Consider the following 21,343-nt stretch of genomic DNA (forward strand, 5'->3'; position numbering starts at 1 on the left):
AGTCTCTGAAAGTGTGCATTATATTTTTGTGTTCGATGATTTTATCTCCGTTCGTGTTGGTGATTACTGGATTGCGTTGCAGACTTCTTGCTTGTGAATTTGTTGAGCTAAAAAGCTTATTAGCTTTCTCTCCATGTTCATAGTAATGATGTCTGGATTTATAAATTAGTTGTTCAGTTTCTTTAGTTGTCAAGAGGTTTAATTCTGAATGTAGAGCCTGCCTTTTCCTATGTAGAGTCTCGCTTGGTAGTCTGGCATGTTCTTCATCTATTTTAGTAATTTCGCTTTTTATCTCTGCTACTTTCTTGGTTTCTAATTTATTTCTGTGGGAAAGATATGAGATAATCTGTCCTCTTAAGAAGGCCTTAAGAGTTTCCCAGAGTATTCCTGCAGAGATCTCTGAGGATGTATTTGTCTCTAGAAGAATTGATTTGTTTGGATATAAATTCTGTACAATTCTCGTCAGCTAATAGAAGGGGTTGAGACGCCATCTGCGGGTGAGTGTGTGGGGCTTAGTAATTTAGCTCCAAGATCAGAGGTGCATGGTCAGAAATAACAATAGCATCGTATTTGCAAGATTTAATCATAGGCAAGAAGTTATTATCTATAAAGAAGTAATCAATCCTTGAGTAGCAATGATGTACTGGTGAGTAGAAAGAATATGTTCTTGAGTTTGGGTTTAAAACCTCCATGGGTCTGATAAGTTGTGATCAGTTATAAACTTTGTAATTATCTTTGCAGTGTTAGATGCGTTCCCCTGTGGAGAAGTCCTATCTAAAGTGGATTTAAAACACAATTAAAGTCCCCAGCCATTATAATTTTATGAGTGTTCAGATTGGGAATGGATGCAAATAAATTTTGTATAAATTCCTTATCATCAACATTAGGTGCATAAACATTTATCAAAATCATTTTACAGTTAGATAAGTCTCCCATGACCATCACATATCTCCCTTCAGGATCCAATACTACATCTGATGCTACAAATGGTACTGTTCTATGTATGAGAATTCCCACACCTCTAGTTTTCTTAGTAAAACTAAAATGGAATATTTGGCCAGTCCAGTCTTTTTGCAGCTGGAACTGATCCTTGCTTAGTAAGTGGGTCTCCTGTAAAAATATTATTTTAGCGTTTAGACCTGTTAGGTGAGAGAGTACTTTCTTTCTCTTTAATTCGTGATTCAGGCCTTTAACATTCCAGCTCATGAAGTTAACTGTCCCATCATAGAGACATTGACTCTGAGTTTTTGATGTCATGTTATAATCTTAACTGGAAGTGAGACAGCTTCGACCTTAATTTCCTATTTCCCCAAGAGTTATTCCCATGCAGCCTATTATTGCATCGGTAGTTATAATTATAAAGATTACAATTCACTATGTGAGGCTAGAACCCACTTCACACAGTCCCGGTCCTCTGACATACCCAGAGACAGAGCACGTCCAAAGCAATACAAGCCCCCACGCAGAGGCATTTTAGGATTAAAAAATAGAGATATCCATTACCAATATAGTCTACATACTATATGCATAAAATGTAATCATTAGCAAACTGTTAACTTAGAATATATATAATTTTCAGCAATCTTAGTGTATTAAGATAATACACCCGGGGAATGGTGTTAGAAAGTGGTCCAGAATAAGCATGATAAGTCTTAATGCAATAATAGCAATAACAATAAACCAAGGGTATGATGTTGAACAGTCTCATTTAGGGTATAAAGAAAATAATTAGATAAAAAAAAAAAGTCTATAGATTTAATTAAAACATAAACAGATAGCGTCTGAGTAATAATGAGGATTGTGAACTTGAACCCGTACACAGGCAGACAGACATCGTTGGTTCCACCACACACTTGTTTATTTATAATTATTTTACAATTAGTGCTCACGTGCACCCCCAGTGCCTCTCGCACCGTTCCCCCAACTGTCCAGGCCTCACAAGTTCAATGCCTTTCTCCTGGCCGCCTCCCGTCCTGTCTCCAGCAACATCCTCTTCCACCCGACTCTCGCTTCTGACTGGAGGGAGGAGGCCCCTTAAATGGGAACCCGGATGGGCTCCAGCTGTTTCCCGGCAATCAGTCCTAGCCACACCCCAGTGTGGCGGAAGTGCCGGCTGCGCACCTGGAAGCCCTCCGGGTGTCCCATGTCGTCTTCCCCCCAGTACTTCCTGGTGTGGCGGAAGTGCTGGGCTCCAGGGTTCCTCAGGCACCCAATACAACCATGGCGATCGCCCCCTCGCGGTCTGGAGGAGGCACAAGCCCTCCTCTGGTCCTCCTGGGCGTCCCGGCCGGGACCACACAAGATATTCCGGCACCGGGGCACCGCCTGGCGGTGGCCAGGGGTCCCGACAGGGCTGGGCTTCCAAGCCCTGTACCTGAGGCCCCCAACATAACCAGGACAGACGCCCCCTCGCGGTCTGGAGGAGGCACAAGCCCTCCTCTGATCCTCCTGGGCGTCCTGGCCGGGACCACAGTGCCCCACCGCTAGTGAAGACACGTGGGTCCGAGCTACACTCCCCGAAAGGGCAGCACGTCCCCAGAGAGGGTTCTACTATTTCCCCAGGGTCCAACACGGCACCCTGGGACATCTCAGTTCGGCACCCACTCCGATGCAAACATGCCCCTCTGGTCTGCGCCGCCCACCATCCCCACCAGCTGGGTCACCATCGGCCTCCCGGCGGGGAGCCCTCCCGCGGAGCGGCCCGTTCGAGGAGGGCAGGTCCCAAACGACGTCGGCTCCAGCGCTCGTCGCGGCTTCGGACCTGTAAAGAGAAAAGGGAGGGCCAGAAGCACTGCCAGGACACTCACCCCGAGCGTCCTGTCGGTCTCTGTACCGGCAGTGCTCTCCCCCACTTCCGATAGCCCACGACTTGCCTGACTGGCTCCTCCGCCGCAGGTTCCATGCTCGTCCTGTTGCTCTCAGTGGGTCCGCTCTCACAGGCGGCTCTCCCATCCGCCCAGGGGATTCGCTCTGCCTCCGCAGAGGACGGCCTTTCTCTGGACGCTCGCACCCAGCGAGACGCCCCTTCCTATCGGAGGAATCGGCATTCATCCCTCAGTTCCTCCTTCTTCTCTTGGACGCCTTGACGGTCTGGGTCTGAGCATGGCAACAGCTCAAATCCAGCCCCGTCTGCATCCCTGCAGAGCGACGGGAGACTGCCCGGGCTTGGAGCGCAGGGCGCTAGGACCCAGGGCACTTATCAGCCCCCGTCCTGCCAGCGCCTGCGTACTCACTCTCCTCGCCCTATCTGCCGTCTGCACCGCTGTTGGGGAATTGCCTACTCGGAGCCGGTCTTCCCTTAAACAGTCACGGCCGTATTTGGCGAATCCCCCCTCATGCTTTACGGGGACGGTGACACTTACCTTCCCCGCAGTACTCTGCTGGCCACAGGCTCCAGCGCCGCCCCGATCCTCCGTCTCATACGGCATCTCCTCCGACGCGACCACCTTCCCCTGCAGCTTCTCCAGCTGGACAGCGAGAGCACTCAGCATCTGTAACAACGGCGACTCGGCGGGCCGAGGGGATCCCTCCGACTCGCGCTTAGCCGCTGGCGAAAACAGAGAGACAGACGCCGGTGGGCTTACCTGTCCATCAGCACCACTCGTCGAATGCATCCTGTGGGCCACTCCCTCTGGCCCAATCGGGTCTCTTCTAGGCACGAGACTGGCATTCCTTGGTCCCGCCTCCATCCAATCATTGGCGGGCACACAAGACAAATCGGCCAATCCCGTGCCTGTCAGCGGGCGGGACATCCGGCCCGCGGCCCTCTTCTCTCCCGTGCTCTGGGTGCGGTGTCGTGCCTCCTCACCGCTTCGCAGCTGTGGCGATTCTTCGAGCCGCAGCGGCTCCGATTTCGCAGCCTCCTCTGCTGCCACCGTCGCGCTGCCGACAGTCCATGGCCCAGCGTGCTCCTGCCACGGACGTGGATCCGGATCGTCCCTCCCTGTAGGAAACAAGGTAAGCGTAACCCTGAAGGGCCGATTACTGCAGGGCACAGCACTCACCTCCCGGATTCTGTCACTCCGAGGCCCCTGCCTCGGTGTGGCCTTCTGTGTTGCCACGCCGGCCTGGCCATCCTTCCCGACAGCGCGACCCTCGGAGCCCGCTGCGCTCTGGCAACGCCCGTTCTTCCTCCTCCGCACCCGGGAATGGCCTTTCTGCGGTCCGGTGGCGGTCTCCGGGGTAAACCGCTGTGCACGGGCTGCTCCTGCGCCAAGTGTGTGGAGTTTGCTGCTGCGCCGGGTCATTCACAAAATATTTATTAATTTGGGGCCCCCATCTTACACCAGACGGTTGGCCCCTCGCGGTCTGGAGGAGGCACAAGCCCTCCTCTGGTCCTCCTGGGCGTCCCGGCTGGGGACCACAGGATATATAATGATAAAAACCCGTATTTTAAACAAATAGATCAGACAGTAGGTTATTAATCCTTGCCATATCATTAACAGCCATGACTCACTATTATGTATCAGAATAGTCCCAGAATCAGCTTTCTGTTAATAAAGTATCTATCTATCTATCTATCTATCTATCTATCTATCTTAATTCCTTTTCTACTTCTTCCTTGCTAGCGAAGACATAGAATTGACCCTGCAATTCCACTTTCAGTTTGGCAGGACACAAGAGGCTGTATTTGATATTGGCTTGCCGTAACCGCTGTTTAATGTTGTAGAAGGCTGCGCGTTTAGTAGCTGTTGCTGGAGAGAAATTAGGGAAAATACGAATGTGGTTATTTTCAAATATAATCTCTTGCTTGTTTCTGAGGAGTGCAATCACCTCCAGCTTAAATGATAATCTTTCAAAGTGAATAATAAAAGATCTAGGTTTAACAGTATTTGATCCGCGTAGGCGATAAGCTGCTGCTATCTCAGAATCTGCTTTAAAGTCCTCTCCAATTATTTTACCTATAGACCTTCAATTCTGACATTATTCCTTCTGCTTCCATCTTCCAAAGCAGCCAGTTTGTCTCTGAGTTTTTTGCATTCGTAGCTGACAGTTGTTGCTTTTTCTTCAGCACTGGCAGCTAGATTTTCAATCCGAGTCGTGAATGTCTCCTTGACATCCTCCAGTTGATCAGCAAGCGTGCTCAGTTTAACCGAGGTTTCCTGAATGTGCTCTTCAATTTTACCCAGCATATCTTTAAAGACTGCCTCAAAGTGAACCCATATGCGTTTCTCCAAATCTTTATTATCCTGCTGCCGCTCCTGTTGCAGCTTCTCATTTGCCTTTTCCCTTGCCTTCTCGCTTTTCTTTATCTCTTGCATGAGCTCAGCGAACATCATCTTCAGTTCAGACAGATCAATTCTGCTTTCTTGCACCGTAGGTGAGGCGGCAGGCTCTATTGTAGCCGGTGTCCCCAATGTTTTTGGCTCACATGGAGTAATTGAAACCATGGACTGCAAGGCCTTGTCCAGTATCAGGTGATCTTCTCTAATCGGTGAGCTATCGAGACCTACTTCACTCATGCTCGTATATTCACTCCCCATTTCGCTCTCAGCCGGAGACAATGTGGTGGACCGTGGTCCCAAGGTGTCTGGGCTTTCACCCATCTGATCCAGGTCAGTCTCTGAAAGGCTGTATCTTGAACTAGGGCTTGCCGACCTTACCTTGGATTTCGGTTCTTTCAGACCCCCTTTCTTGTTGGCCATGTTTATATATACTTGCATATACTGTAGCAGTGCCCCTCAGGTTGGATAAATACAGGATATCTCAGGATAATAAGCAGATAATATGAAAAATAACACCGCTGCTAGCTGAGCTCTGAGTTATATGTTGTATTTTAGTCTGGATTATTATCTTTTATTCTATTTGAAAGTTTTGTTTATTCTGTATTTATCTTTATTTAGTGGAGATATTATTTGTAGCCAATGTTATATAGGTCCGGTTGTTCTTTCTGAATTTTGGGCAAGGTGCTATATAAATAGTGTTCTTATTAGTATTTATATTTTTTTTCTTTTAATGGCCCATTGTATAATAAGTGACAAAAACTAGAGCAGTTCAATACAAGGCAATTAATATATTGCATAATTCAGTGTAGAATATGTATTGCCGTTTTCTTCATATGCATGTTTAAAAATATTAGATTGGCTTAAATGTTTATTCTAAATTGGTTTAGAACAATATGGCACACATGCATAGTACATTTTAAAAAACGTAATCACTTTTATTAGTAATGTTTTACTAAACTCTAACGTGGTATAAACATTGTAATTATATTGTATACTTTGTTTCATGAATGTACATGAAAAACTATTTTCAATTAACACAGATATTGATGATTTTAATTTTATCGACATGTTGAATGGTTCCCACAGACTCGAACACAACATAAATGTTAATAGTGTATTTCACAGAAACGATCCGTATTGTTTAGTTTGATGTATGACACGATGTGATGGCAGAAACCCTCTGAACTTCACAATGATTCGTATTATTTGGTTTATGAACAGGTCTTTGACTCGAGTTTACTTTCCGGGCTTTGCCGAGACCAGCCGAAACCTTCCAAAAGTAATTTTACAAAGTCAGTCCTGAAACGACGGAGACGTCACTTCCGGGTCTGTAACTGCGGGTCTAGAAGTGCGGTGACGTATGGCGCTGTGGCTCTGCAGGTGGATAGTATTGGCAGAGGAATGAGATAAGACAGATAATGACAGCTCACCCTCTCACTCTGGGGTTGTACCACATACCTAAACAGAGCCAGCAAGGTGGTCCTCAGATGTGAATTTGTGATAACTTTTATTATGGGCTTATATTTGTGTGTTTGATATTTAAACCATTGTTTATATGCACCAACACATGTCATGATGTTTCATATGGTAATTCAACTGACTTAAGTGGTAAGTAACAGTTCTACAGAGCACTTACATAACAATGCCTTATGTCATTCTCTGCTTACGTTGTAAATTTGTGATGCATAGCCACCAAAATAGGCCTATAGTGTGTTACATGGCAACTAGCAATAAACAGGATAATAATAAAATATCAAACAATGCAGTCCCTATTTTGAAAACCTGTGAAAAAAGAACTAGTGCATGTAACAAAATACTTACTGTAAATTATATTTATTTATATTTACTTTTTAATATACTGAAATAATGTAACATTCTTTAACCTGCCCAATGCAATTCAGGATCACAGGGGAATAGAAAAAGCAATTGTGGACCACATAATTATTGTTTTAAAGGACAAAAATATTATTTTGATAAGCAGTAAAGAGTTCTAACAGCATAGTGGTTAGTGGTTTAGTTATTATCCAGCACGACACTCCTGAATTCATAAATTACTTATAAATAGCATTCACTCAGCCTTGGAAGCTGACACATTTTATTTATTTTTTACAGTACCTCAGAATTCCTCCTACTGTACATCCTAAAGTTGTAAACATTAGACTAAACACCACACTGTGAATAAGTGTGGATGTGTGCGTGAGAATGTGCTGCAAAGGACTAGCGTCCTGTACTGCATTGAGCCCAAAACTTTTGGAAGAGCACTGTAGTAACCCTGAACTGGATTAACTGGTTTTAAAATTGTGTGGGCAGAAGGATTATTTATTTAGAAATGGGTAAAACAAGATTTGAAATAATAAACTGATCAACACTGACACAAAACAATCTCACATAACTTTAATTTAAACACCATTAAATGTTAAAGCAACCCACAGAACATATGTAGTAGTAGCATCAAAAAGAAACTCAAGAAAAGAGGCAAACAGCACATTTGTATGCACTAAATAAAAACAAAAGGGTAAAAAAATGAACCATATAAAATAGAAGTTGAACAAACTTCTGCCCCTATGTTGTGACACATGTTTCATATTTCTTGTCGAATCCACTCTGCATGTACACATACAACTCTGGGACAAGATTTAGTGGTGGTGCCTGAAGTTCACCATGTATTAAAACATACAGGTTGTCCAGTGCAGTGTAAGAAGATATCCAGAACAGGACAGGAATGTCATGAAACTCAAAACTCCACAATTAGTACTCAATATTTACTCAGTTGAGCTTTGGTCAAAGGGGTGGTGCAGTGGTAGCGCTGCTGCCTTGCAGTTAGGAGACCTGGGTTCGCTTCCCGGGTCCTCCCTGCGTGGAGTTTGCATGTTCTCCCCGTGTCTGCGTGGGTTTCCATCCAAAGACATGCAGGTTAGGTGGATTGGCGATTCTAAATTGGCCTGTGGGTGTGTTTGTGTGTGTCCTGCGGTGGGTTGGTACCCTGCCCAGGATTGGTTCCTGCCTTGTGCCCTGTGTTGGCTGGGATTGGCTCCAGCAGACCCCCGTGACCCTGTATTCAGATTCAGCAGGTTAGAAAATGGATGGATGGATGGAGCTTTGGTCGACTGTGGAATTTTAATCAAAGGGTACAAGTAAATGAAAGCAAACAAAAGGTATTTTAGCTCCAGCAACATTTTAAAAAACTGGAATATCAATGTTTTGATATTTCTGATTAATAGAACATTCTTGGGAAATGTAAAAATGCTAAAATATAAAATAAGGCATTACTTTAGTTAAGGGCTCCTCATAAAGTAACTCAAGGTAAGTGAAATTTATCTTAAATGTTTTGTTTTTTAACTCATTGCTGCAGAAAGCTGTATCCTTTGGAAACAAGTTAAGAATCAACCCATAATTGTCATTGTAAAAGATTATTTTTCCATTGTTTTCAGGCATTTATTATGCATTTTACATATATTTGACTTATCTTACTGTTTGTCATCTTGGCGTAAGTCAGGTAGTTTACCTGTTGGTAGTCATTGTACTCTAGCAAGCAAAGTACTTTAAATCAGCTAAAATCTATGAAAGAAGGAGCAGGAGCCAGTCTAGTTCATAGTTCTGAAGGCAGCACTTTAAAGTACACAAAGAGCCCGTGGTGGAGTGCACATGACAGTACATCATACAGAAGTTGCCTTCTGCAACCTGTTTCTACTACTGTGAAGAAATACACACACAGAAATGTGTTTAGCTACAGAAAAACAAAGGAATAGCCATGATGTCTCTGCTAAGGCTTTTATTTATTAAAAAAGCAGAATTTTAAATGCAAAAGTGAATTTAAATTTCCATATTGTATAATCATGTTTTTATTTCTGATTTAAAGTCTTAGAAAGTCAACATTTTATAATAAGAAATTCTAACGGTGGTTTCATAAAGCATCTGCTTTGATTATCGTAATTGTATTAAAATAAGTATACTTTTGTTGCTTTAGATATATGTTTAGTTATAGGAAGCATGTTTCTCTTGGCAGATTCAAAGATGAGCTAAAAAAAACAGAAAAAATAAGTATAAGCATTAAAATTTAAAAAAAAAATGTACACAGTAGAAGCCAGCTTTAAAGGGGTACAGTTGATATTTGGAATTTACAGAGCAAATGATTTAAAAGTTTTTAATGAAAAAATGTTCTCCCCAGGTCTTTAAACAAAAGGAAAAATGATTTAAAGCAATACTCTTACGAGTGGAGCCGTCATAAAGTAAAGCTTGGGCCGTTTGACTGCAACAATGCTTATATACTATAACTTATTTGATATGCCAGCATGAAAATAAGTTAAACACATTACATTTACAAGCAGAGATAGATAGATAGATAGATAGATTTCACTCATCAGAACTGTAATATAAGTGAGGTTCAGAATCCTGCACATATTAAAAAAAGACTCACAAAGTAATATTAAATGTTCAGGGTCAGGTCAGCAATAAATCAAAGACAGTAAAGCTGCTAAGAGAGTCCACTCCACCTTAATAATAATAATAATACATTTTATTTATATAGCACCTTTCCCATGCTCAAGGCACTTCACAGAGTCTTACAATATGGTATATGTAGCATTGGATACAAATGTAATACCTTAATGCAGTGTAAAAGAAAAGCCTCTCAATTTCTGATTTGCTGTTTGAGGGTGATACTGCAATAGTGTTGATTAAAACTACAATTGATTCATTATATAATACTTACTGCAGAGATTTTTTTCACATGCTGTTGGGCAAGCACTGCATGGAGCACCGGGCGTATATGGGTTGGTATTTATATAATTTCCTCTGTTAAATTCAAAATAAAAAGTAGAAGTCCAAGTTATATACTGTAAGTCAAGATTGGAAATGATGTATTTTAACTCCTATTTTTAGTTAGTGAATATATTGTTGATTTAAAATCTATTATTTTCCTAATAATTAAATTTTGTATATCTTTTAATCAAATCAAGTTTGACAAAAAAGTTTGAAATATGACATGAATACATGAAATAATAAGTATAATATATAACTATAAAACATAATAAATATTCTAGCTATTATGTGTTTTTAAAAACATTCAGTAACTGAAAGGCTCTAAAAACTTTACACAAATACAGTACTGTACAATTTTGTTGATACCATATACAACCCTTTTGATTATACTTACCATTTTCATCTAAGAATCTCACACATTAAGAAGCATTATTGAAACAAGGAAAATAAAAGATGTTTTGAAAAGCTTAGAAGCCTGACTGATATAAAGAATGTAACAAATTGGTTGTTTATAGTTTCTAATAACAGAACATGTAGACAAATAAATGAGGAAGTTCAATTCAACTAAATCTTTGCATTCATGCTGTTTGCAAAGTTCTTAAACTGGAAGTTAGTTACACTGTACTTGCAATGCCTGAGTATTGTTCTAAAACCATATATACTTATTTTAAAATTAATCTTTGGCAAGTCAAAATTTAAGCTGTGTATGATCTTTGTGATATCCTGATGAGAAATTTCTGCTAGTCACAAAGTACTATGGCTATTTTGGAAAATATCTAAATTGCTTCAAACACTTATTCTACTCCATCTTTGGTACAGGTGAAACTGTAATTGTATACTTTATTACTGAAAGGTGTTTTCTAAAGCTTTTTCACATTATTTTAAGATAATTTGTACACTTTAAATACAATTTTTGTTTCTAACCTTAAATATAATTTCACCAAACTTTCAGAGCTGACCTTCCTTATGTGAGACATTTTGTTACAGTCCACAGCTTGTTTGATGTAAAGCACAGGAAACAGCAGACATCCATTGGTACAGCTTGGGAATTCTAGTCAGATCTTCTAAGTTTTTTGCTAATGCAACCCTTATGATGAGAAGTGCTCTAAAATACCTAATATTCATGCTTTTATTTATTTAGTTAATGTTTCAAATTTGTTCATGTAAAGCATACTCTACATAATTTAATACTTACGGAGGACAGTAATGGCAGACATAAAAATATTTATAATAGGAACTGGGGCAGTTAGCAACAGCACAGCCAACCTGATTGGAGCTTGCCCATATCATCTAAAACAAAAAAAAAACAAATACTTTTAATTCACACAAATATTTTAAAGAAGGTGATTACAAAATGTGGGTGGCACAGTTGCGCAGTGGGTAGCACTGCTGCCTCGCAGTTAGGAGACCCGGGTTTGCTTCCCAGGTCCTCCATGCATGGAGTTTGCATGTTCTCCCTGTGTCTGCATGGGTTTCCTCCCACAGTCCAAAGACATGCAGGTTAGGAGCGTTGGCAATTCTACAATGCATCCGGAAAGTATTCACAATACATTACCTTTTCCACATTTTGTTATGTTACAACCTTATTCCAGTTCCAGTGATTTCTCAGTTTTTTTTATTTTGAATAAATTTGCAAAAACCTCAAGTAAACTTTTTTCACGTTGTCATTATGGGGTGTTGTGTGTAGAATTCTGAGGAAAAAAATGAATTTAATCCATTTTGGAATAAGGCTGTAACATAACAAAATGTGGAAAAAGTGATGCACTGTGAATACTTTCCGGATGCACTGTACATTGTCTCTAGTGTATGCTTGGTGTATGTGTGAATGTGTGTGTGCGCACCCTGTGTTGGACTGATGCCCAGTCTAGGGTTTGTTTCCTGCCTTGCATCCTGTGCCGACTGGGATTGGCAGAGCCCCGTGATCCTGTAGTTAGGATATAATGGTTTGGATAATGGATAGATTACAAAATGCTTTTAAATATAAACATATCAATGTGTTGTGGTGCTTTTTTCATGTATACGTGGCTTTTTTATTGTTAGAATTTGTCTTTCCATCATCAGCACAGTGGATAAAGAACCAAACACAAGCATGATCATGCATTTTCTCAATGGTGTGCATACTGGCAAGATATTAATGACTGAAGTAAAACAAAAAAGAATGTATGTGTTTTTATGTTAAAGTAATTCAGGACTTTCATTTCAAATTTTGACATCTTCAGCAAAATTTAGCCTTACTTCAATTTCACTTCATGGCAAAGACTTATTTATTGTTTGTCACATAAGAATATCCATCCATCCATTATCCAACCCACTATATCCTAACTACAGGGTCACTGGGGTCTGCTGAAGCCAATCCCAGCCAACACAGGGCACTAGGCAGGAAATAAACCCCAGGCAGGCTGCCAGCCCACCGCAGGGCGCACACACACATACACACCAAGCACAATTCAGGATCGCCAATGCACCTAACCTGCATGTCTTTGGACTGTGGGAGAAAACCCACCCAGACACGGGGAGAACATGCAAACTCCACGCAGGGAGGACCTTGGAAGCGAACCCGGGTCCCCTAACAGCGAGGCAGCAGCGCTACCCACTGCGCCAACATGCCGCCCCACTCATAAGAATAAGAATATTTTGATGAAAAACAATGAAACGAGAAAGACATAAGAAATGAGAAATTGTGCTGTTTTTGACTGTCATTAAGTATTTGCACATTAAAGAACTGCAGTAGTACTTAGTCACTAATTGTGGTGTAACACAAACAAATTGTGCGTAAAAATCTTTTTACACAGCAGAAACTGACTAAAAGATGCAGTATAGGTAGAATGTATTCTATCATTGTCAATTATGCTTTAAATGTCATTTAAGACTAAATCTTTTCCTTTGGTTTTGTGTAGCAGTGACTGACTAAATGATGCACCTAAGTAGTCCTTATTCTGACATAGTACTTATTTATTAATCTCAATGAACATGAAATTTAACGCCCATGCACACGAATACGGCCTCACCCCCTAGTCCTCCCAGAATTTTGCATATTTGAATATGCAAATCAATATAAATATTTCTTTCTGTTCAGTGTTTTATTAAAAAACAACAGCAAAATCATGTGGAAAAAAGAAGAATTTCACAAATGCAAAGCGGAGGCAAGGAAAAATGTACTATTTGTTAGCTTAAGCAGTGGTACAAACAACAAAAGAAAATTGATGGAGTGATACAGCGTGGCAGAGACATTTGTAAGATCAAGTTCAGAAACTTGCACAGTACCCAAAATAAAAACGAAGTGGTCAGATATTAAATTTGACATGAAAAGCGAGTCGCAGCCTACCCGTCTCTTTATTCTGTTTCAGACAATATTGCAAAAGCTGTCCCCTGTGCTGAGGACGCAGATCCATGTGGTGATGGTTCTGCTACGCACAAACCTCTGCCTCAGAAACCGCCAGGCGACCTACTGGCTGTATACTGACAGATGTTGCTCTGGAGTCACAAAATGCAATAGTGAATACTGTAAGAGATGTGGTCAATTAACTTTAGGAATATAAGGGCTGTACTATGTAATATTGACCACAAATTAAATTATTTGGTTAAAAAATAAATGCTTTCTATGTACATAAGCAATTTCATTCTCTGAAGGCGCCTTTATACTGTAACGAGAGCCACAACGGATTGATTCTCTGATCTTTTCACGGCTCTTTTCTGGTGACTCACTATCCTTAAAAGGACTGCTTGCCTTTTGCCACACTAGTTGGAAAAATCACCTGTGACTGTGCAGAGCTGCCATTTTTATAGGTTCTCCAGCTATATATGATGTAATAACAGCTCATTCTTTTGGTGATTTATCCCTGGCTGAGGTAACTTGTCCAGTGCTGTTAAAATAGCAATGTGTGTGGAGTTGACTGCTCTAATTACATTTGGAAAACCAGACATTGTGCTTCATGTTTCCTAGTTCAACTGCAGTGTAAGAAAATTCTATATGTCTGGATGACAAGCGAATAATACCATCCTATATGGCTGGCATTACTCAGTGATGACTGAGAACAGTAAGTTCATGTTGAAAATCTCCTGTTGTTAAAAACCCTGAGTGGACAGAACTTGCAAAGTTGGCCTTTTTAAAGCCAGCACCTGTTCAGCACACAGCTCCAAGAGGATAGCTCTTAGAAATTGAAATTGACGTAGAAGCCTGTCATCATCATCTCTAAATATGCGCACTCTTCCAACTAATCCATTTGCAATATCTTCTAACAATGCTAAAGCAGCTATGGTAGCTGGAATACAGTAGTTTGGCCATTCTATGCACCATTATATTGTTACAGAATGATTACAATCAAGTGAATTAAATTTGTAAATGACATACAATTAATTTCTGTGTATTTGATAAAAGCCGCATTATAGATGTGAATCTAAAAAATACAAGTAAATCACAGAAACATTAGCACTGCTTTGGCGCTGGGTGTTACCAGTTTGCAAAACTGAGCAGAAACGTGCATGTGCAAGGTAGAGGGCTTCCATGAAAATGTGCGTAGCTTAACGCCAATTTTGTTTTTGTTTATCTCAAAGTGATCTAAGATTTGCACTCATGTTTATTTCTAACACTCCATTACATAATGTTAAAGGATCTTGAGCATTATGTCATGAATATTCAGCTAACATTTCTTTTATCACAAATTTCTAAATTGTGTCCTTTTACTGTAAAATTATCCATTAATTTGATGAAGCAACTTATTTTAATTTAAGGTTGTAGAAACTGGAGCCCACCAGGCAGAAGGCAGGAGCCAACTCAGAAGTGGATGTCAGTCCATGACAGGGCGCAGTTATGTGCACCACCACATTGACAATATTTTCAAGTTTTTCAAGTAACCAAGCAAGCTGGGTTGGATTACATCTGGGCAAGCTACATGGATTACATCTCATCCAGGATTTGAACTTGCAACTCTGGAACTGTGAGCCAGAAGCTTTAACCACCATGCCTAAATCACCTAAATGAATGTATCTATTACTGGATTAAAAGGTTTCTTGGACTCTATTCTTCTGACTCAAGAATGATAGATAAAACCTACCTGAGTGTAATGCCCAACAACTTTACCATATTGCGGGTTTTGTCCAAACACATAATCTTTTTTTTCATTTTCCCATGCCTGAATTGCACTTTCCCATGGTCTATCATTTGAAGACATGTACAAATTTTCTCCACAGTTGCCCCCTAAGTGAAGAAGAAACAGGATTAGACAGGAAGAGAAGAAAAACTGTCAGGCTGAAGAGTAAATAAATTATATTTTTAAGCTTGTGTTAACAAATATATTTACTAACTGACAATTACAAAGCATGAGCAAAGTAGAAACTTAAAAAAACAACTTTGTTTTAGGGGGCTGAGGGGTTAGAAATACTCCAAATTGTTAACCAACTGTATATAAAATAAATTTAACTTACAAAAAGATCTAACATAAATTCTAAAAAAATCGATATGGAATTTGTCCATACTGTACTTTCATGTAAATTACAGTTTAGATTTTACAATACAAAACAACCAACTGCACTGTACAATATTGTGGAATAAAATACATTTACTTTTATAATATTTATTATGTACACAAATAAATGCAGAGTAAAATGAACATTAATTGAATTAACAACTTAAATAATATTTAATGTGAAATTAAACACACTTGGTGAAATTAAATCGATTTTCTGTCCACGTTGACCTTTACAGATAGATATTGTCACGGGCAGGCGCATTGGAGACAGTTTATGGGCTTGAGTAATCGTGATTACCCGCTGAACAAGGGGTTGGTGTTGTGCTCTAATCCTCTCTCTCTTTCTCCCTCTGCAGGCATGCCAACTGCCTGCTGTACCACGTATGACCTCACTTCCGGTTTCTGCTCTCCCAGACCTGTCCCTTCCTGTTTACCCTCCATATAAAACAGCACCCAACTTCCGTACTTCAGTTCTGTAAAGACAGGCTTTATTTCATTGCCTAAAATTCAGGGTTACGAAGGTGGTAACCCCAAACTTTTTTCTGTGTTTTGTCTTTGTTATTTATAATATAGAACACTTTATTTGTCCCTGGAGGAAATTTAAATCTATTTTGTGTGTCTCTATTTGTGTTTGTGTGTGTTCATTTGTTTCTCCTCATCATCAAGTATATGCGCTGGTAGAGCAAAGAATCTTTCAGATATTGTCATTCACTTATGTGTGTCACTGGGTGGGCGTACATGTATATTTAGATATATTTAGAAATTATGTATCTTCAAAGGTACCTCTGCAAAACTTTGGCAAATCAGTGTGTTTGGTCCCATGACTAGGTTAAGCAGAGTGAAAAAATCCTGGTTAATTTAAATTATGTCTACAGAAATTATCATTGGACATTGGTTCAACCATTTCTGAAGGATATGGGGATAAGAACTGGGCTAAACTGGACCAAAAACAATAGGCATAGATCCTGTAACAAGGCAAACATGATGCAACTTCTTTGAAGAAGATCGGTTCATTTTATCCGAAGTTATCATTGTACATATGTCACAACTCCTTAGTTGTGTTTTTCTTGTTATGTTGATTGTTATATAAATTTGACCACTACTTTTAAGTACAGCTATCTTTGAAGAAAAGTATACAATCACAAAATACAATGCAAAACATTGAACAAGTCATTGGCTGAAGGCCAACAAAATATAAGAATAAGTTAAATCTGTCAAGTACTTTGAATAACCTAAACCAGCCTTTAAGAATAATGAAATATTGAAGTGAAGTGGTGTAAATCATAGAAAACAATCAAACTATTAATTCATATTTTCACATGTGATGTTTCAAAAGAAGAATTAATATCAACATCTCTCTGTAGGATTTCACATTTTCTGGTATACACCGTTTGAAAGCAATGTATAGCCAATCACATTTTTACAAAGAAATATTTGTACAATGTAAACAAATGCAGGTAGAAATTTTAATTTTTTTATTATACAGTGTCTATAAAAATATTCACTTCTTAATGATTTTCACATTTTGTTGTTATACAACACTGAATCGCAGTGGACTTGGCTTTTTTGACGGAAAAATACTCTTTAATGTCATAGTGAAAACAGCTCTCTGCAAAGTGGTCTAAATTACTAAAAAAGTGGTCTAATTTCAAAAATGTGAAATCTTCCAGGGAGGTAATAACGTTTTATATACGCATTATATGTTAAAGGCTGAACTTGCCTTGTCACCCTTCAGAGCCCAATACAGGACAAGCAAGATGCCTTTATACTCTTCAGCAAATACACTGTTGTTTTGTCACATGAAAGTGCAGACTTTCTGGTTTCTCTATTTTATATTGACAAATTCTAATATTTTCAAACCTTAATCTACTTCATGGGTGTGAGGGCCTTAGCTTGTCCCAGCAGTACTAGCTGCAAAGTAGGAAACAGCTTTGAACAAGCAGCAAGTCCATCACAGGGCCCACTGACACACACACACAAATCCACACTTAAAAAGGCATACATTTTTAATGGTTAGAAATGCAAACAAAATGAATTATTTTGCTGTAAAACATACTACTGATTGTTCTTTGTTCTGAGGGACTATGATTCATCGAGCAGGTTCTGGCCCACCTTTCAGCATTGGCAGCCGCCTCTGTATTCCACTCCTTCAATTATGGAGACAAAAACAATAGAAAATTGAGGACATAATGATTATAGTATTGTACAATGAATAATTATTACCTTGACCAAAAATCTGCCAAAAAACTGGAAAAAATGGCATGCATTAGATACTCTAACTAAAAATATGGAAACACTCCTTATCCATAAGGCACAATAAAACACTTAATACAAGCTTTCAATAAATATAAGATAGAGGTATAGCTTACCATTTTTAGCATGTTTGCTGCAGTTGGATTTACTGATCTTCTCGCAGCATTATGCATGTCAACAATGACCTTAGGATAAGTAGTCAAAATTTCTATTGACAAAAAAACACATTACTTCTTGTAAAAAAAATCAGTGTAAATCATTTTGTATTGAATTTCATTTAGTGCTGAGGCTGGGATAAATAAATATTTAGGCACATAAGGCTATAATCACTCTACTGCCCTTAGAGGGACTAACTTAAGAGGTACAAGCAAGGCGTATGAAAAATGTTGGAAGTGTCAGTTTGTTTCCTTCATTGCTCAGATGTTTTCAATCATAAAATGGAACCGTGAGTCTAACTGACTCTGTCCACTCTTGTTATGATAAAAAGGGCCCCATGACTATAACCAGATAGTCTGTTGACCAAAGAAAGTGAATATACAGATTCACTGAAGATTTAAAACTGATATGTCATAATGGCTGCCAGCAAGGTGGGTACTTATGTCTAGAATCTAGACATAAGCATAGACATAAGCATTTCTGATTATTTATCCATAGGCAGTTTTTTTTATTGATTATGATATATTATGATTTATATATATATATATATAGTGAGGTTTCTGAACTCTTTCGGAACCCCCCCATCAATGGGACGACACACCAAAACGCGATTGCTGTGTTTGTGGAAGGCTGCTTGTCTGTCACTGAGGTAACTGCACATGTGCCGCGCCACAAAAACAACTACAAGCCAATCACAGTCACGCTATAAGTGCCTGGCGCCGATGGGTGATGCAAGGAAAAGTATAAATGCAGGAAAAAATATAAGTTTTTATATATATAAAATATAACAGTGACTCCAAAAATGAGGCTATATACAGTATATATAGACTGTTGAGTCACCATTTTAAGTAAAAATTACGTTTCAATAACTATGGAAACAAATACTTTATTTCCTCAAACATATAAACTGTTATGGTACATGAAAACAAGATACTTACTTGACTGTAACTCCAGAAACTGTACAAAACAACATAAAAAAGGAACAGAAGAACATAAAAATTAAAACATTGGATATGAAGGTTAATAAAACAGTATCATTTTTATACAATATTATTTACTGGGCTCATGAATATTTAAACAAACTTAAAAAAATGAAGACAGTGATGTTGTTTGAGGTTTGTTTTGAAAAATTCAGCTTACATGGAAAAAAATAATCTGTCCAGCTATTTTTCCTAAAACATCCACATGAGCTTAGAGATTTTTCTAGCACTATCCGCACAAAGCGAAAAAAATAATAATTTGGACAGGACTAGTTGTCCCAGGACACACTCACACCCACCCATTTGTGTTTAGGCTTGTTGTAGTATAAAGATTCATGTTAATTAAACAAATGAAATTAACTCAGTTCTGTAATGTTGCAAATCAGCTGTAGTGACCACTGTGAACCTGATGGTTCAGTGTTCAAAATGTGCCTCTTCATGGCATTTGTAATTTCAATATGATGTGCTCCTTAGGAGTTACATTTTCTTTTAACTGATAATCTATGACAAATGTTAAAAACTGTAATATTATTATCTGGCTGGCATTCTTATCCAAGGCAACTTACAACATTTGAGAGATAAAACTGGTTACATTTCATTTTCAGTTTTTCAAGTTGGAGGACATGCAGGTGAACTGACTTGCTCATGGTCACACGGAGTCAGTAACAGGGTTTGAAGTTCTTAACTGCTATGCCACACTGCCTGTCTAAAGAACTTTTAAAGTCAGAAGAAGTCACAGTAGCTTCAAGATCATCGGCTCCATGCTATCAGACAAGATAATAAACTTTTCTAATACCCAGAATGTAATTTTTTTATTTTATTGTTTTTAAAAGGCTAAAAATTAATTTTAAATTAAATTAAGTGGATACCTATATGACACAAAGCATATGAAGTATGCAAATCTAATCTTAGGAAAAATTTTCAAATAATACACATAGTTCAGCATTTTGTTCCAATACAAAATTTTAGAAGATCCATAATGTAGATACTGTACACCTAGAGCAAACCAAAATGGCATGGTGTAGTATTTACTGAAAAGATATTAATTTTTCACACCCACTTCTTTTAAAGCAGGGTTTCCAAGCTAGAACCATTTCTGGAATTATCACTAAAAACTCAAAAATAAGTTTAGAATCCCTAGTTAATCTAATCTGTATGTCTTTTATAATTTTTTTGGGGAAAATGGAATACCAGGAGAAAACCCACCAAAACATGAGATAAACATGCAGACACCAGACAGACTGTGGCCAAGGCAGGCTTTGATTCTGGACATTTGATGCAGCAATGCTAATCACTGTACCTGCACACCACCCTTATAGTAAATATTCAAGACATAACCTATGGTAACTTCTCATGGATCTTGTATTTTCTGGCAAAATATCTCTATTTCAAAAGAAATTAATTTGGCTTAGTTTACCGGATCATCCTGAGCAGTGGAAATCTGCAGTACAGTAGCTATTATTCCAGTCAGACAAATGATGGATATCTAGAGAAAATATTTCAAAAAATTATTATAATAATTGTGCTTTTTGTAGTTGTAAATAACATAAAATTGTAAGATGTAACTGTATTACTTTTCAGTTTTTGAATAATGTAACAATAGGAAACAGATGACACTTTTTAAAAAAAGTTTTTTAAACCATAGCAAACAAAAAAAAAAACAACAAAATTAAATAAAGTAGGTTTAGGTTTTTGTAAAACATTTTGAATTTTGTAAAAATATGTAAGTAGGCAATGTAAGTAGTTCCCAGCTTCTGCTTATATGTCAGGACATTTTATGAAAAAGCAGAAAACTGTAATTGAGATTTAAAATAACAATGTTAGGTACAGTATATAATCAATTAGAAAAGTTAAAACACTTCAAAATAAAAATAAAGTAGCTTTGATTCAGCTTACCATATTAACAGACTGTCACAGCAGAAAAAGAAGAATCTGTCTCGCAATAACTGACAATGTGTCCTACACAAACATACAGCAGTATTTATACACTATGAAAACTCTTTGGTAATGCACGTGACTGATTAAGTAACATAACATATTTCAAAATACCTTGCAAGTTTAATGGGATTCTATGGGTGTTTTTTTCATATAAATTTCCCTGATGAAAAAAGATAACATGTTACTAATGTCTTAGCTAATAATACTGGTAATCCTATATAATAACAATTTTGACATTTTCTCATGCTATCATCAGCTGGACAAATTATGTGGCTTACTTTCTAAATAATGACAGAGGAAAGTTGTTTCTTCTTATCACTGAAGATTTTAGGTCTGACTGCTTTGGCTAAAGGTAACCAAAGTCATGTCAACACATTATTTTAAGAAGTGAGTAATGCCTTCTATATATATATAGGAATGAAAGGAAGCTACATAGTTGGATGGAAATGAAAATGATCAAACTAGAGAGGGCTAAATTCAACGACACCCCTAAAATCAAAGTGAAAAAATGATGCGGCAGGCTAATTCATTTTGCCATTTCATTGCAGCAACTCAAAATTGT

General features: G+C 38.6%; 1 protein-coding gene and 1 long non-coding RNA gene across 2 annotated transcripts; one reads left to right on the top strand and one right to left on the bottom strand.

Moving 5' to 3' along the window:
• The first annotated feature begins 3,749 nt into the window (after window positions 1–3,749).
• Window positions 3,750–16,041, top strand: LOC120525649. Its single transcript, XR_005632994.1, has 3 exons — window positions 3,750–3,957; window positions 14,718–15,241; window positions 15,811–16,041. It is a non-coding gene; the product is annotated as an uncharacterized LOC120525649 (long non-coding RNA).
• On the bottom strand, window positions 9,039–20,821 carry LOC120525648 (cysteine-rich venom protein-like). The gene is made up of 9 exons (XM_039748119.1): window positions 20,740–20,821; window positions 20,261–20,329; window positions 18,802–18,820; window positions 17,824–17,915; window positions 17,511–17,601; window positions 15,041–15,183; window positions 11,182–11,276; window positions 9,937–10,019; window positions 9,039–9,244 (listed from the first exon to the last, which is right to left on the bottom strand). Exons 1-9 carry the CDS (start codon window positions 20,740–20,742, stop codon window positions 9,234–9,236), a joined length of 606 nt encoding a protein of 201 aa, XP_039604053.1. The 5' UTR covers window positions 20,743–20,821; the 3' UTR covers window positions 9,039–9,233.
• Between the last annotated feature and the right edge of the window lie 522 nt (window positions 20,822–21,343).

Source organism: Polypterus senegalus, chromosome 3 (genome assembly GCF_016835505.1).
Source record: "Polypterus senegalus isolate Bchr_013 chromosome 3, ASM1683550v1, whole genome shotgun sequence".
NCBI classification, from domain to species: domain Eukaryota; kingdom Metazoa; phylum Chordata; class Cladistia; order Polypteriformes; family Polypteridae; genus Polypterus; species Polypterus senegalus.

Excerpts from the sequence above, each read along its gene's own strand:
- LOC120525648 (XM_039748119.1), bottom strand. Across the intron at positions 15,184-17,510 it reads AGAACAAAGAACAATCAGTA|GGGGCAACTGTGGAGAAAAT; the intron begins GTATGTTTTACA and ends TTCTTCACTTAG. Across the intron at positions 10,020-11,181 it reads GTCTGCCATTACTGTCCTCC|AGGAAATTATATAAATACCA; the intron begins GTAAGTATTAAA and ends TGAATTTAACAG.